The 17,120-nt window shown below is 30.7% G+C and overlaps 1 protein-coding gene across 6 annotated transcripts; it reads left to right on the top strand.

The window, feature by feature from the left end:
- Positions 1–250: 250 nt before the first annotated feature.
- LOC132938640 (AP-1 complex subunit gamma-1) lies at positions 251–10,621 on the top strand. Of its 6 annotated transcripts, none has more exons than XM_061005583.1 (17): positions 251–273; positions 1,392–1,462; positions 1,519–1,580; positions 1,652–1,835; positions 2,082–2,228; positions 2,440–2,755; positions 2,914–3,009; positions 3,082–3,408; positions 3,482–3,703; positions 3,873–4,085; positions 4,291–4,418; positions 4,577–4,823; positions 4,893–5,010; positions 5,080–5,196; positions 5,261–5,457; positions 6,800–6,892; positions 9,827–10,621. In XM_061005583.1, exons 2-17 carry the CDS (start codon positions 1,440–1,442, stop codon positions 9,965–9,967), a joined length of 2,631 nt encoding a protein of 876 aa, XP_060861566.1. In that variant the 5' UTR covers positions 251–273; positions 1,392–1,439; the 3' UTR covers positions 9,968–10,621. The 6 variants fall into 6 exon arrangements, with proteins under 6 accessions (XP_060861566.1, XP_060861568.1, XP_060861563.1 ...); XM_061005585.1 differs by lacking the exon at positions 251–273 and adding an exon at positions 280–740 and having other exon boundaries at positions 5,264–5,457; XM_061005580.1 differs by lacking the exon at positions 251–273 and adding an exon at positions 280–740.
- The last annotated feature ends 6,499 nt before the right edge of the window (positions 10,622–17,120 follow it).

Raw genomic sequence — 17,120 nt, 5'->3', positions numbered from 1 at the left:
ATTGGCTAACCATATAGGTAGGTAAGTATATTATATTGTATTTGTGTATGACGTATGTGTAACTATAATAGTAGTAGTAGTTGTGGTAAGGATTAGTTGCAGTGGTTTTAGTAGTAGTAGTAGTAGTAGTAGTAGTAGTAGTAGTGTGAACACAACGCTGAACGTCCCGGGAGCTACGTGGGGGCGGGGTCAGTCGTTCGCCCGAACTGTTCCGCAATTTCCACGTAGGCCCGACGCCCGCGGACCGCAAGCACAACAGTGAGAAAAACAAAGGTACCACGTTCACACCTGTTAGATACATTTTTCTGAATTAAAATCCCATTAAACGCCACCGTCGACGCAATAACTATAACCGACGGTGACGGCGGTAGGTATTATCATGTAATAGGTGCCGCAGTAGCAGCGGCCTGTCACGTAATAATATTAATAATATTGTATCTGGACACGTCGAGACATATATTCAATGATATAATGCGCATGTGTGTGTATGTGTGTGTGTGTGTGCTGTCTATGTGTGCGTGTGTGTACGGTAATAAAATATAATAATACGCGGCGGCTGAATGTTTTCATGACGACAGTATGACACGAATGCAGAAAAACGACGATAGATAAGGCCAGAAGGGCCGCCGTCGCAGCCGACGCGTTGTTCGTCGTCGTATCGTAGACGTAGATTCGTAGTTTCACACTGTAGAAAAGGACGAAAGGACGCGGGGAATCACCGCCGTCGTCGTCGTCGAAAGGTGAATATCGCACAATTTATTATTTCATTATAATAATATTACATTATTTATTGTTGGGCGCGCGTTATTACTTGTGGTTCACACACACCCTCGTGACTCGTTTTTGGCACCGAAACTGCCAACATCGACATGTACACAAGATGGGCAACGTGTTATCACGATTCATGACCCGACGAAGACGACGATGATGGATGATGATGCTTGCGGCCTAGATTCGAGGGTGGCCGTCTTGAATATTTTTATTTTCCGGTGGGAGGGCACACACTTATGAAGGCGTACTTTTATCTGACGGATTATCCGACGTTCACAATTTTTTTAGAATGATGGGGAGGGGGGCGTTTACATCTTGCTGACAACTGACCACTGTGTAATACTGTGTAAGTTTGCAAATATTTGATTCAGTTTCACTGCGTTTATTAGTAGCCGGTTAGGTTAGGTTACGTATGTCTTTCCGTCTCGTTGAATAGCGTTGGACAGCCAAAACAGTTCAATTGCTGTACTCGCCCTAGTCCGAATATTTAAAAAAGAATTCATGTTATTTACGTATACCTGGCTGTAGGTACTAAAACACCTGTGAACCTATTGTTATCTTACATATTTATAGTATGATGTATCATTATATCAATGGCTTATTTTCTTTATTGTTCACAGACACTTAGTTCCACACAAATCGTATACAGCATACTTGTCCATTTCAAAATGAATAGCTCCTCAGATACAGGGTATGTGTTTTTCTTTTACATTACAGCTATTGACATTAATTAATTAATGCTTACAGATTCAATCCAGCATTTAATATTGCAACTATAAGACAAGTATTCAATGAAGCTGTTGAAAAAGGTGAGCGATACCATTGTTTTTGCTTTTGATAGTTGTTGGAGTTTTATTTTATATTCTTTCTTTTGGTTTAGTTCGTATGCCAACTCCCATGCGACTCAGGGATTTAATAAGGCAAATTAGAGCAGCAAGAACAGCAGCTGAAGAAAGAGCTGTTATCAATAAAGAATGTGCAGATATTAGAACATCTTTTCGGGATGAAGATAATGTCTGGAGATGTCGAAACATTGCTAAATTGTTATATATTCATATGCTTGGGCAAGTGTTTTTTTTTTCAATATTCTTGTTTGTTAAGGTTATCCTAACTGTTTTGATTTTAAATCTACGTAGAATAATAATAAATTAACAGCAATATTTTTTTAAATAACCAGTATCATTGAAAAAAAAATTTTTAAGAAATATAGGTACCTATATCAGTTTTAAAATTGATGTTCTTTTTAAAAACTGATTATTTTTTCTGTTTTGAATGAATAAGAGTTTATAAGTATAATGTTAATAATATAGATATCCAGCACATTTTGGACAGTTGGAATGTCTAAAGCTAATAGCTTCACCGAGATTTACTGATAAACGAATAGGTTACTTGGGTGCTATGTTGTTATTGGATGAACGACAAGATGTACATCTCCTTATCACAAACTGCTTAAAAAAGTAATTTAACAAAAAATGTATTATATGTTTTGCAGGTAAAAGAAAATATGTCAAAAATTACTTATTTTCTATTATCTCATAGAACATTTTTTTTCGTCATAATTCTATAATGACCAAAATTGTTGACATATTCTCTTTTAGCCAAGCTTGTCATAAATAATTCATGTGGATATTTAGATAATACTTATAAATGTGATTTTATTAATTTTAGTGACCTAAATAGTTGCACTCAGTTTGTTGTGGGTTTGGCATTATGTACCCTTGGTGCTATTGCATCACCAGAAATGGCTAGGGATCTTGCCACCGAAGTAGAACGTTTAATGAAATCACCTAATACATATATTCGGAAAAAAGCAGCTTTGTGTGCATATAGAATTGTTCTCAAAGTCCCTGAACTAATGGAAATATTTTTGCCAGCCACTAGATCAATGCTTTCAGAAAAAAATCATGGCGTACTTATTACCGGTGTAACATTAATAACTGAAATGTGTGAACGAAGTATTGATACCTTACAGCACTTTAAAAAGGTATTTTAATAGTGTTTTAATTGTTTTAAATGCATAATAATAATTTTTTTTATTGAATGTCTTATTTGAAAATATTTAAATTGCTGCCTGTCCAAGTGTTTTTAAATTATTAAATACACATAATGTTAATTTTATTATAACAAATTAATATTGCATAGGTTGTGCCAAACTTAGTAAGAATCTTAAAAAACCTAATACTTGCTGGCTATTCACCTGAACATGATGTTTCTGGAGTGAGTGATCCTTTCTTACAAGTAAGTAAATTACATTTGTTTTCCTAACAATCGATAAATATTTAAGTTTCTAAATTACTATTTTATTTACAGGTAAAAATACTGAGATTGCTTAAAATACTTGGTAAAAAAGATCCAGAGGCTTCTGAAACTATGAATGATGTCCTTGCACAAGTAGCCACAACAACTGAAACAAATAAAAATGTTGGTAACACAATTTTATATGAAACTGTGTTATCAATTATGGATATTAAGTCTGAATCCGGGCTCAGGGTGCTAGCCATTAATATTTTGGGTAGATTTTTGTTGAACACAGATAAAAATATCAGATATGTTGCTTTGAACACACTTCTAAAAACTATTCATTTAGACATGACTGCAGTTCAAAGACACAGAACTACTATAATTGAGTGTCTTAGAGTATGTTGAATATTATAACATAATTTAAATTAAATACACTAATAGTGTCTAATTTTTAATCTTTTTTTTATAGCAAGACCCAGACGTATCTATAAGAAGACGAGCACTAGAGTTAAGCATAGCTTTAATTAATTCTCATAATGTATTGACTATGACTAAAGAGTTACTTGCATTTTTGGAAACATCTGAACCTGAATTCAAAGCTCAGTGCTCTTCTAGCATTGTGTTAGCAGCTGAAAAATTTGCACCCAATACTCGATGGCATTTAGATACTTTAATAAAAGTTCTTGTTGCAGTAAGTAGATACGAAATAAAAATTAATAGATTTTAATAGCCTTTATCACAATGGCTGTGTCCCCCACCAAGTTATCCAATAATAGCAATGGCACCAACCTATTTGGTGGTCACATTTTATTAAAACATTTTTTTTTGATAGATAAATTGTAATTTTTATCTTTTATCAGGCTGGTAATTACGTAAGAGATGATGTCGTATCTAGTACAATACAATTAGTTTCTGAATCTGGTGCTCAACATGGCGGTTATATGGCTTCAAAACTATGGGTAGAATTGGAAAAAGACACAAGTGATAAACAACCATTGATACAAGTGTCAACATGGACGATTGGAGAATTTGGTGACATGTTATTACAACAATCTGATGAACATGCTGTAACTGTAAGATTTTTATTTCTTACATAAAAACTTAACTCTTTTAAAGAATAAATATAAAACCCATTAGGTGTAATTATCCTCATTGTTATATAAATTAAATGTATGAAATATTCGCTATAATTAAGTCTTACAATGAAACAATTAACTGCTAAATTTATAGGAGATATTAATTAATAATTATTATATTATTTATTTTAATATTGTCTAGGTCAACGAAGAAGACATATTAAGAGTATACCATAAATTAATGTGGAGTCCTCAAAATAATATTATCACAAAACAGTATACATTAAATTCACTTATGAAATTAAGCACCCGTATCAAAGTTAATGTAGAGTAAGTAATAAGTATAATAATTAATAATATATAAATTATAAACTTATGTGACTATATTTAACTTGACCACAATTACATTTTTATTGTTACCTTAAATTGTTTATATATTATGTTTATTTAGGTACTAATAAATTATAATTTTTATTTTAATTATCTAGTAAAATACATGAAATGGTAGCATCATTTACAACACATATGCATACTGATTTGCAACAACGTGGAATTGAATACAATCAGCTGTTCAACAGATACGACCCAATGCGAGAAGGTCTATTAGAAAGAATGCCTGCTATGGAGTCAAATAGAACTCAACAATCACAATGGAATGAAACTATTGAAAATATTCCATCACCAAATGATTTACTTGTCACTGATATGACAAATACTGAGACTACTAGTGATTCTGTAAAGATATATTATTTTAATTTATTAAAAAAATTTAATAATAACTTTGTTTCCTACTTTTTATTTTAGAATGCATTGTTAGTATTACTAGAGGGTTCAAATGGGGACACAGAATTGATTCCAAATCAAAACCCTTCAATAATGCCAACCATGAATACTGATACTCAAGATTTGTTGGATCTCTTAGGTAATTTTTTATATTCCTTTCTTTTCTTGAATTAAATTATTTATTGATTGAATTTAAAACATTATTTAGGTGGTTTAGATTTAAATAACGAACCAATGCAACCATTGAACAATCTTCCGTCGGAAATTAGTTCAACTAATGGATTAATTGATACTACAAATCATATATTTGACTCATTGAGTCTAGGTTAGTTAACAAATAAATATAATTTGTAAAGATTTTGGTTCTATATTCTAATTTATATATTCAGCAGAAGCGCCAATTGTTAGCACCAACAAAGTTAAAAGCCCAGGAACTGTGACTGCGTATGACCAAAACAATTTACTAATAACATTATTAGTTGAAAGGGATCAGATGAACATAGATTCAAACACGGTGAATATGACTGCTTACAATAGTGGTACATTTACCATCAACGAATTTCTTTTTCAAGCAGCTGTCCCTAAAGTAAGTTGATATTTGGAGTTATTATGTATCATATTATATTAAAAATATCTTTACTCTGTCTAATATAAGAGTAACCTTAAGGGGCAAATGATTTTTGTCGAGTTTGGTCGGACCGTACCCTCTATAATCTGTTTAATTTTTTCATGCTGGTAATTACCCTACGAGATGATGTCGTGTATAATTCAATATAATTAATTTCTGAACTTGTTGCTAAACATGGTGGTTATAAATCGGATTCCTTGACTTTGGTCATCAGCATTACTATGTTAATCTTAACAATATGTAAGCAAAGCTATTATTGGAATAATTAAATGTTCCATACACATTTGCACAGAAGTCATGAGCTCAAACCTCATACCTTTATAAATATATAATGCAAAAGAGTAGAATACAACATAAATCTATATTTTTTGTTCTACATTGTTTAAAGTAACAGGGACAGTAAAATATGTCAGTGTATTGCAATGTAATATGTGTCTATTCCATTTAAAAGTTTAAAACATTAACATATTTGTACAGTTTTTTTCATACCTATTTAGTATCTTTCTAGTTTCTAATGGCATTTTATGATGTGTCTAGTTACAGATACATATTTTTCATATATAAATATATTCCTATTAATGAGGGACAGCCATAGGCGTTATTATTTTCAAAAGTTTTCAGTCAGCTAAAACACTCTTTTTGATATCATTGTCAACAATAGACTTTTTTAGATTCTGAGCAATAAATGTATTGATTTTACAATGATATGTGTTTTTTATATTTTATTATTTGTGTCTGTACACTGTAAGTAGTCAAAATATTGATTCAATTTTCAACTTCAGTATCTTGTTTGAGGGGAAAGTGGATCTAGTTGGAGCATTCTGGAGGTCAAAATTTTAAATTAAAAAAGGTGCTACACCCATATGTGTTCTCTGTGACTTACAAATGAATAATATAGCAAATTGTACTCTCAGCTATATTTCTTTATCTCTTATAAAATTTAGAAATAAAAGTATTATCTAGTGAGTTGCAGTTTTTTTTTATGTATTTTTAATTTTAAAGCAAGTTATGAGTAATAAAAATGGCTAAGATTTAAAATGTAATACATTTTGTTCTTTAATTTTTTAGGTTCTAAAAATAAAACTCTTTTTATGCTAAGTCAATATTTTTGACATGTAGATCTTATATTTATTATTATCTACTTTATATCTATTTTTTTAATATTTCCATAATTAATAAATGGATTTAGTCCCATTTGCCTATTTATTTTGTTGCTAACTTACAGATCTTTAAATTAATATTTGTTGTGTATTTAGATATTACATATTAATTATAAATGTATTTTTTCTTTTCTACTTAGACTTTCCAATTACAAATGTTACCTCCATCGTCAAATGTAATTGAACCTGGTTCATCTTTGACACAATTAATGCGAGTATCAAATGTATCAAAAGTAAGTTTCCCTATTATACTGTAATTTAAATATTAAATCTTTTGCATAGATATAAAAACAACAACTAGATAGCCTTCTTATCATTGAAATCGGCCACCATTTACAAAGCAGTCAATGTTTAAAAAATAATATTATCACAGTATAAATGTATATATGAATATGAATGACTATAAACATTGCCTGCTTTATAAATGTCAGCCGACTCCAACATTGGTCATAATTGTAGTATAAAGACGGCTATCTAGTTGTTGTCTATATCCATGATTTTTTATATACTAACATAGTTTGAATATTTTTTTTAATATAATGTTAACAAATATTATCTTATAAAAAAAATTGTACAAATATTTATAAAAGATTTGGGAATGAGTTTGTATTATTATAATAAGTATTAACTAATTATATTCTGGATTTTGAGATAAAAACATACTTTTATCCATGACAAAATGAATAGGTATGTCAGTAACAATACATTTTTTTATATACCAACATAGTTTGAATATTTTTTTTTATATAATGTTAACAAATATTATCTTATAAAAAAATTGTACAGTTTAGGTTTTAATTATTTTTAATTTTTATCAATTGTACATTGTACAAATATTTATAAAAAATTAACAAACATTAATTTTTTTATAAAAAAATAATAAGTAACTAATTATATTCTGTATTTTGAGATAAAAACATACTTTTATCCATGACATAATGAATAGGTATGTCAATAACAATACATTTTTTGATCCGGCAGACACATTTCACCCTTTCCAGCCCAACTAGTTGCTAGCCTCATTTCATTAACTCTTAAATTATCTACCAAAATACAATATTATACTATTGTACATATATTATCATATATTCTTTCGTTAAAAAGTTGCAGACATACCTATCTGTTTTATCAAGCTTTTATCCATTGGATTATGAATAATGAAAGTAAGAAATGTGTTAATTTCCTAACCTGTAGAATATAATATGATTACAATTAAATTGTTCATATAAATGGATATTTTAGAGTTAGAGAATATCTCCTTATTTTTTTATAGTTCATAATTTATAAAAATTAAAAATATAAACATTATTAGTAGGGTTTGGGACTTTAACTAAAAATTATTGAAATATGCAGACAAAATATGCTTAAATATGCCACTAAATTTTTACAATATTTTTGAAAAATGCACAAGACATATTACTGTTTTTTAAATAAAAACTCAAAAATAAATAGGTACATATAAACATAATAAAAATAATCTATGCACGGGTTTAATAATTTGAATATCGGAATATATATTGAATAATAGGACACTATTGCATATTTTAGGAATTTTTTAACTATTGTGAAATAAAACAACTGGATTTTAAAAATAATGGCGCATGTACTGGGTTAAGAAATAACAAGTAACGTGATATGCGAACACATATCTATTTATTTTCATTTCCTTATACAATCTAGAATCTATGTCAATTAATTTTACCACAGTTTTGTGACAAAGAGCCTCATAAAATCGTACTTACCTACATACCATATGCACAAATAGGGGGGATTTAAGAGCCCAAGCCTCCACCAATAATTTTAACAGCCCTCTCATTTCTAAATTTATTTAAGCTTATTCAATATTATAATAGTAGGGTTTCTGGCTTCAGCCTCCCCAAATCTCTAACGCTATTTGCGTCTATTCTACCTTGTACCTACTCTAGCGGCCTAGCATAGTATATTTTTGAATGTTATCTAAATATGATGTTTCCCAACAATTGCACGTACATTTAAATTAAAACAAATGCAAAATATGCACAAATATGATAACAATTGCTCCAATATGCCCTTTTCCTAAAATATGCAAAACTATGCAGATTCAAACTTTATATTTAATTTTGTTATTTCATAAAACAAATTTATAACTTACCTAGAATAATTTACGACCACTATAAAAAAACATGAAAATGCAAGAAGTCAGTCCCAAACCCTACTTATTAATTATTTTAACTATTCTTTATTAATAAGCATATTTCATAGCCAATGGTTGTATGAGTATCAGCTGATATAGGCGTATGCTGTGTTTATTGTTCATAAAATTGCATATTTTTAATCGTCCAAACGATTAAAATTTAGATAATTGTATTAAAAAAAATGGTATAAAATATTATTTCTGTTCTGTAATATATACCTGTTTTACCTGTTTTTTAAATTAAAGACAGTACTAGGATTTCATTTAAAAAAAAAATAAGAATTCCACATTATAGACATTTCAGTTACAGTCAATCTACCATTAAATTTACTTGTCAAAAGTTGACTATAAATCTAATAAAAAGTTAAATATTTGTTGGTTTTATGGGTGACTTGGCTGCCACCATTCCTCATGTAAATTCTAGTGGTGAGGCTCTATCTGTTTTTTATACGGTATCAATTTTATACCAATCTTTATACAGATTTGATTGTGTGAACAGTATATAACTTTAAACTATTAAATCTTACTGTGAAGTTGTGTCAAGTAAAGTAGATGTTAATTTAGATATAACGCCTACCTTATTGAATTTTTTTAAATATGTGCCAATAACTAGTGTAGATGTAGAATATGGTTTTTCTTTATGCAAACATATTTTAAATGATAAAAGTTTGAATTTTAATACCTAATTTGGAAGTTTATTTAATTAAAAAAGTAACATTTATCTAATTTTTTTTGAAAATTAATTTAGTTATAATAAAGAATTCAAAGTTTTGTATTTTTACAATACAATTTATTATGCAATTTATAAATATTTTTTGGTGCAATTATACAGTTTTAATATGCAGTTTGTGTGTTTTCCATGCAATTAAATCCAGTCTTTATATACTTGAGACTATTAAATTATAATTTGTATAATATGTAATATTTTTTGTAAAAATTAGACAAACTTATCAAACTATGAAAATATTAATATGATATTTTATTTTATTATTAGAGCCAGCTAAGAATGAGAATTCGGTTATCATATACTGCCAATGGTGTACCAATTCAAGACCAAACCGAAGTGAATAATTTTCCTACCCCACCAGATACATTTGGAACATCAACATTAGATCTTTGGTCCGAAAACCAATGACATAAAGTATTAATGGCCATTGGCTAAAAAGAATATAGCAGTAGGTTTGAGTTGTATGTGTTTCAATGTGATATGTGTTTTATTTTTGTCAATTTTTTAAGAAAAAATTGAACTTTTACATCTATCAATGACACAAATCATTGTTTTAAGTGTTAATTTTAATTTTTAAAATAACACGGTACAGTAACTATGACTTTTAACCAATTGTATTGTACTTAAAACTTGTATTATTAGCTCACAGTATTATGAATCAATGTTTTTGTTTACATTAGTTCTCAAAATAAAATTGTATTGATAGTAGTAATAATTGTTGATGTTTGTGATAATTTTTAAACTGCACATTCTATTATTTTTATTTCGGTTGTAAATCAAAATCCGGTTGTGAACTCCTAATAATATGTAACATTTTGGTTCACACTTACGAATAATTTCGTATAAATATTTAAACATGCATTCAACTTTTTTTTGTATCTATGTCTATTCTTTTCTGCACTACTCGTAGATGCATAAAATATTATTCATTACTATATAATATGTATATTAAATAATAACTTGTTAATAAAATGTTTATTTTATTGTTAACTATATAAATTATTATGCATTGTATTATTATTATTATTATTATTACATTAATAAAATAATGTATTAATTTGAGTTTTAGCTGTTGATTCAATTAGTTTGTTCCCAAATATTTCAACATTTGAATGTTGACGATTGTGTATGTAATTTGTAATAAGTTGCATGTAATGCTATTTAATTTAAGGGTGTCAAAGTCTGATTTATAATCCAAATTATAATTATAGAAGAAGTTAAAATATGCATTTGAATAATGTACAATATTTGGTCTTTTCAAACATATTTTTCTACCTCTATTTAAAGTAAAATGAAAATTTGGCATTTGATCCGACCTGAAAAATGTTCTATTCTACAGGGCGTGAGAGTTTTTCCTGTGAAGTAATTTACGTTGATATAATACATCTTAATCATCTTATCAACTCTCCTAAATAAGTATAGAGCTGTAGTTAAAGTGGAAAAGTTTAATAATTAAGGTAGTACCTAACTAAATTATAAAATATAATTTTCAAATTTTATACAAAAATTAATTTGCATGTTGAGAGAAAAAGAGTACTATATACGCGTAATTGCGGGGGATGGGCAATAGTATCATTTTGCTCCCCAAATAATCCACATTTAAAAAGTATTCTTAACAAGACTGTTAACATAATATTATAATATTAAAATATTTTTTTTCCTCAAATTACTTTATAAAAGTTTATATTTATTTTAGGTTTCTATTGTTGAATAATATTATATTCTTGAAATCGCGATTATGACTACAGGAACGGCCGAACGGGAGGTTAATTTTATTGCCCCCCCCCCCCCTCAAGATTTTTATCTAGTTACGCCACTGTTTATACCAGAGGTTCCCAAACCTTTTTTGACTCACGGCACCCTTAGTCATTTTCTAAAAATCCGGAGGCACTCTAGGCCCTGTACTCTATACTCTATAGTCTATAGTCTACTTCGGTTTTATTTATCAGTGTATGAGTATATTAAACAAAAGTAGTAAAGTACTAAGGTAAATGTCTATATAGTAGGTATATACTATATACACATATTACATTTTATAAAACAAATTATTACATTGAAAATATTTTTATTTTTAATTATTTCAAATAACTACGTGGCACCCTAAATACATTTCGCGGCACCCTAGGGACTCTATACCTTTTAATTATTGATTCTCAACTTGAATACGGGATCATACAGACAATTTATTAAATTAAATAAAATAAAAAATAAATAAAATAAAATAGCGCACACTCCATCCCAATCTTCTACATCACTCGATATGCAAATAACCAACACTTCTTTGCTTATTGACTCAGTACCAGTCTCCGTTGCTTCTGCATACCTTCCTCCAGGCCGAAAATTCCCGGAAAATGAACTCCTACAATACCTATCCACGTTAAATCATACATTCCTACTAGGAGCCGACTTCAATGCCAAACATCATTGCTGGGGCTGCTCAACAATCAACACCCGAGGCTGTTCTCTCCAGAATCTTATCAGAACCAAATAAGCCAAAATACATGCACCACCCGCACCAACTTATTGGCCCTCTCATATGAACCGCAACCCTGATTTTCTCGACTTCTTCATCTCTAACCTTCCAAATCATCTCCAGACAAAACTAACCAACCTAAATGATCCAGCATTTGACCATACTCCAGTTCTAATTCAAATAAATGCCTCAATTTCATCGCATAACAATAATAATACTTCCCAAATTATTTGGCCAAGGTTTCGTAGCATCATGACTCGTAACTCCATCCGAAATTTTACAGAAACTATACTCAACGCAAGAAATAACGCCTCCTTACCAGCGCATAAATCAAAATCTGATCATCTCATCACACCTGAAATCAGACAACTAATAACGGCAAAACGCAGAGCTCGTAACCGCTGACAAAACTCTCACTATCCAGAGGACAGGCAAAAATACAACTCCCTTTCAAATAAACTTAAATCTATCCTCAAGACTCACAAAAATGAACTATATAATCCTCACCTTGCTTCTCTTTCCCCGAACAAGGGCACACTCTGGAAAAAAACCAAATCTTTACTTCAACACAAGGAAACTCTCCCACCACTACTCCGAGAAGACAATTCACTAGCAGTTGATGATCAAGATAAAGCCGAATTATTGGCCTCTCATCTCGTTGACTCTTTTAAGCCACACTCTTCACTCCCCAGTCTAAATCACATCGACTTAGTCAATACTTCTCTACTATCTCCGCTACCAATGGCTCTACCAGCAAATCACACAACGCCTGCTGAAGTCTCCAACATTATTAAAAACCTGAAAAATAACAAGTCTCCCGGACATGATAAAATCACAAATAAATTTATCAAAAACCTCCCACCTAAATCAATTATCTGGCTGACTTACATATACAACTCCCTACTTCGCCTCTCATATTTCCCCCCCACGTGGAAGCATTCCATTATCATAACAATATTAAAACCAGGAAAACCGTCTAACTGCCCTACCTCGTACAGACCAATTAGGCTCCTGCCAGCATTTGGCAAAATGTTTGAAAAAATAATTCTAAAAAGGCTAATGCCAATAGTACAAAATGAAAATATTCTGCCTGACATTCAGTTCGGATTCCGTTCCAGCCATTCAACTTCCCATCAACTACACCGCGTAACCGATTTCATCTCCTCGGCACTTGAAACAAAAAAATACTGTTCGGGAGTTTTTCTAGACGTTGCGAAAGCTTTCGACACCGTTTGGCACCGAGGATTACTGTTCAAACTCAAAAAAATATTCCCAGCCCCTTACTATCTACTCCTAAAATCGTACCTTGAAAACAGATCGTTCAAAGTCAGAATCAACGCCAAACTTTCAACCCAACATAGTGTTTTAGCAGGCGTACCTCAAGGCAGCGATATTGCCCCATTTCTATATATTTTCTACACTGCGGATATCCCAGTTCACTCTCATCGGAACTTACACAGACGACACAGCCATACTAGCCTCAAATGCAGACCCTGCCGTTGCCAGTCAACAAATCCAAGCCCACCTAAACACCCTTATGTCTTGGTTCAACAAATGGGGGATCAAAATCAACGAAACCAAATCAACGCATATTACCTTTTCTCTAAGACCCCGAGACTGCCCGCCGATCTCTTTGAACAACTCTACTATTCCGCACTGTACCCAAGTTAAATATCTCGGTCTCACACTGGACAGAAGACTTACCCGGGGTCCTCATCTCATGGACAAACGAAAAAAGTTAAACAGCAGACTTCACCTACTCAGGCCCTATTACTAAGATCCAACATCAATATCCAAAATAAAATTATTATATACAAATTTCTCCTCCGTCCCATCTGGACATATGGCATCATACTCTGGGGTCCAGCCAAAAAATCCAATACTCAAACGATTCAAGCTTTTCAATCAATCTATCTCCGTATCATTGCTAAAGCTCCCCGGTACGTAACGAACAAATTACTTCATGATGACCTTCAAATCAAAACCATCCATGATCCAGCCACCAATTTCTACAAACGGTTTCATGGGAAACTCCATATGAACCCCAACCACCTCATCTCTCAATTGGCCTCAAAAACTCTTCCTGACAACCCCAGAAGACGTCTCAAACGTAACTGGTGCAGAGATCTTCTTAACCAATAAAATACATTTATATTACTCATAACAATTTAATTTCATTGTAAAAAGGTGACTCGACTGCGAGCCTCACTACACGTTACTCAAAGCCATTGTTTTATATTATTTATTATGCCTTATCATATTTACTTATTGTATATAATTTACAGATTGTAAATCCTCAATAAACGCCATTATTTAAAAAAAAAAATAAATATTACAAGCACATGAATATTAAATAATAACAATTGAATTCCTATAATTTCATTACCTATAATAGATATTTTATGAAAGTTAATTTTTATGATTTTTTGAAATTTTAAATGGCGCAATTTCATATTTAAGTATTTACCAACACCTCCACTAACATAGACTTCGGCCCCACTGTTACCACCTCCTTGAAAAGTTGATGCAGCTGCCGAGCTGCGTCAATATCCAGCCTTTCGGCTTTTCGCCATTGGTATCCGGTTTTAAAAAAGGTTGAGAAACATTGATTTAGGTTGTCATTTATGATAGGTTGATAAGTGGGTACAACAGTTAGAAAATAGCACCTTAAGGGGATTCGATACCGTGATTTTCTGTTTTTGTCTAACACACACGCGACATGAATGTCATGAACTCATGAATATACGTTCATTTGTTTTAAAATTACACCAAAAACCAAAATCGATTTTTTTCAAAAACCAATTTTGCGAAAAATTCCTGTTTTTCTTTAATTTTTATGTTGGTTTTTCCGGTGATTTTTAAAACTATTGAGAATTTTAAAACTTGATCTTCTGAATGCACTAACTAGATTCACTTTCCCATCGAACAAGATACTGTTAAAGAAAAGCGAATCAGTTTTACTGCCCCAAACCGTGATGACAGTCACAAAAATTAAAAATAAAAAATAAAAATAAAACACATCATTGTAAAATCAATACATTCATCGCTCTGATCAGAATCTAAAAGAGTATTTAAACATTTTTGTATTTCAATTTTTGGAGAAGCTAAAATCAAAAAATCAAAATTGCGGGAAAATTGATTTCAGGTAGACTTGACGACGAATTCAAATCTGTTTTCAGAATTTTTATCACTTTATTAGATCAATTGATATGTTTGGCAAAGAATCCGTCTAAAATCCCATGTCGTGCGCGTGTTAGACAAAAACAGAAAATCATGGTAAGGAATCCCCTTCAATAATATTAAATACCATGGATACCTAAGATATTTAGACTGATATATTATGATTCTAGGTAGTACCAACGTACCATAGAGATGTTAATTATAGCAGTACATTTATAGTTATGAAAATATAAAGCATTTTACAATTTAAAAAAAATATATATAATTTGGTAAATAATATATTTTAATATTTATTCTTAGTTTTAGTGTTTGATTAGGTACATCATTCTCAAATTTGTTGGTCACATCGGTGACTTAAATACCATTCGGCATTTAACTCTCTTTTGTATTATATTGAACATTCATTTCCTGCATTTCAACACATTGTTAAGTATTTAAGTTCACTAAACTTATACACTAAATATAAAAAAATCATGACAAAACTTAACTTTTTTTCATTATAAAAAATACAGTTGTTAATTAAGTATGGCATTTCTATACTAATTATCAACCAATAACAAATTTACAAAATATACGATATGCGGTATGTCTCGCTGTCAAAAGAAAAATCATGCCGCCGGGCGATGGCTAATATTAGTTGTACACTTGTACACGTAAATTTATATTATATTTTATCATACATTCCATTCTACATAATAATATATAATATTATATATTATGTAGGACGTCGCCACGTCGGTACTATAAATATTATGTTATCGATATATTGACGAAATTTTTATGCTTTACGTCAAACCATTTCGGGCCGTCTGATGTCTGAACTGTACACCAAATAAGTCAGCTGTTCAATGTCATATTATCCGTTTGGCTTGCCTTTTAAATTGTTATGTCAATATATACGACTACGACAGTCTAATCAGGTGTATAGTGTATTATAAATTACCTGTTTAAATTAATTCATGTAATGGATATTTTAAATTTTAATAGGTTTTAACTTCAAAGATGGAAACGGTCTTTACACAGTATTTTGGGAAGATGTCTTGGGACAAGTTAGCAATACCGGTAAAAAGTAATTTGAACTATTTACTAAACGTGTAAGACGAACGATTTCCCGAACATTTGGCGCATATATTATCATATATTCATAATAATTATTATATTATAATACATAGTCACGTCTTTTACTTTCCGGCAGCTGCGCACTTGTCTGCGACCTTATGTGAAAATAATATATTTTCAAGTACCTACCTACTTAATACCGATCTATATAATCATATATTCGCAATTTTTATCAAAAACTATATTATATAAGTACCAATAGGTAGCCAATGAGTATACTCAATGAACGATTTAATGATTATACTTAATACTTATATAGACATTATTATTATTATTGACATATCACGTAGACGCTTTATTCATTATTCATGTATATGTTATTATTGTTATTTACCTACGTGCTACGCAAATGTATTACACTGTCCACTCGGTAAAGGGTCGTACCACCTATTGAGTATTGTGCGATTATGCCTATAATTATATTGTTGTACAACTTTACTGTCGAAACACACATAGATACCGTCGAAAAGTGATTTCCAAGTACAGTAATAGCAGTGGCGGCTCGTGGTTTGGACGACGAGACGATCGCACCCCCTGCTAAAATTAATTAAATGAAGAAAACTAATTGTATAATATTCTTAACTTTACATTTGTAAAAAATATTGCAAATTTTTAAATAGTAAAATAGTAATAAATTACCTACTGGTGGTTACTGCCTACTTTACATTTCCTCTATTGCATTTTAACTGTCGCGTGCGAACTTGTTATTTCTCTCAGACACCAGGTGCATATGGGTACGCATGTACACACAAGCGGTGTTTGGACCACGATGTAGAGAAGAGATTCTTC

Source organism: Metopolophium dirhodum, chromosome 2 (genome assembly GCF_019925205.1).
Source record: "Metopolophium dirhodum isolate CAU chromosome 2, ASM1992520v1, whole genome shotgun sequence".
NCBI lineage: Eukaryota > Metazoa > Arthropoda > Insecta > Hemiptera > Aphididae > Metopolophium > Metopolophium dirhodum.
The sequence above is the reverse complement of the archived record's forward strand: the minus strand, read 5'-3'. Positions and strand labels throughout refer to the sequence as shown.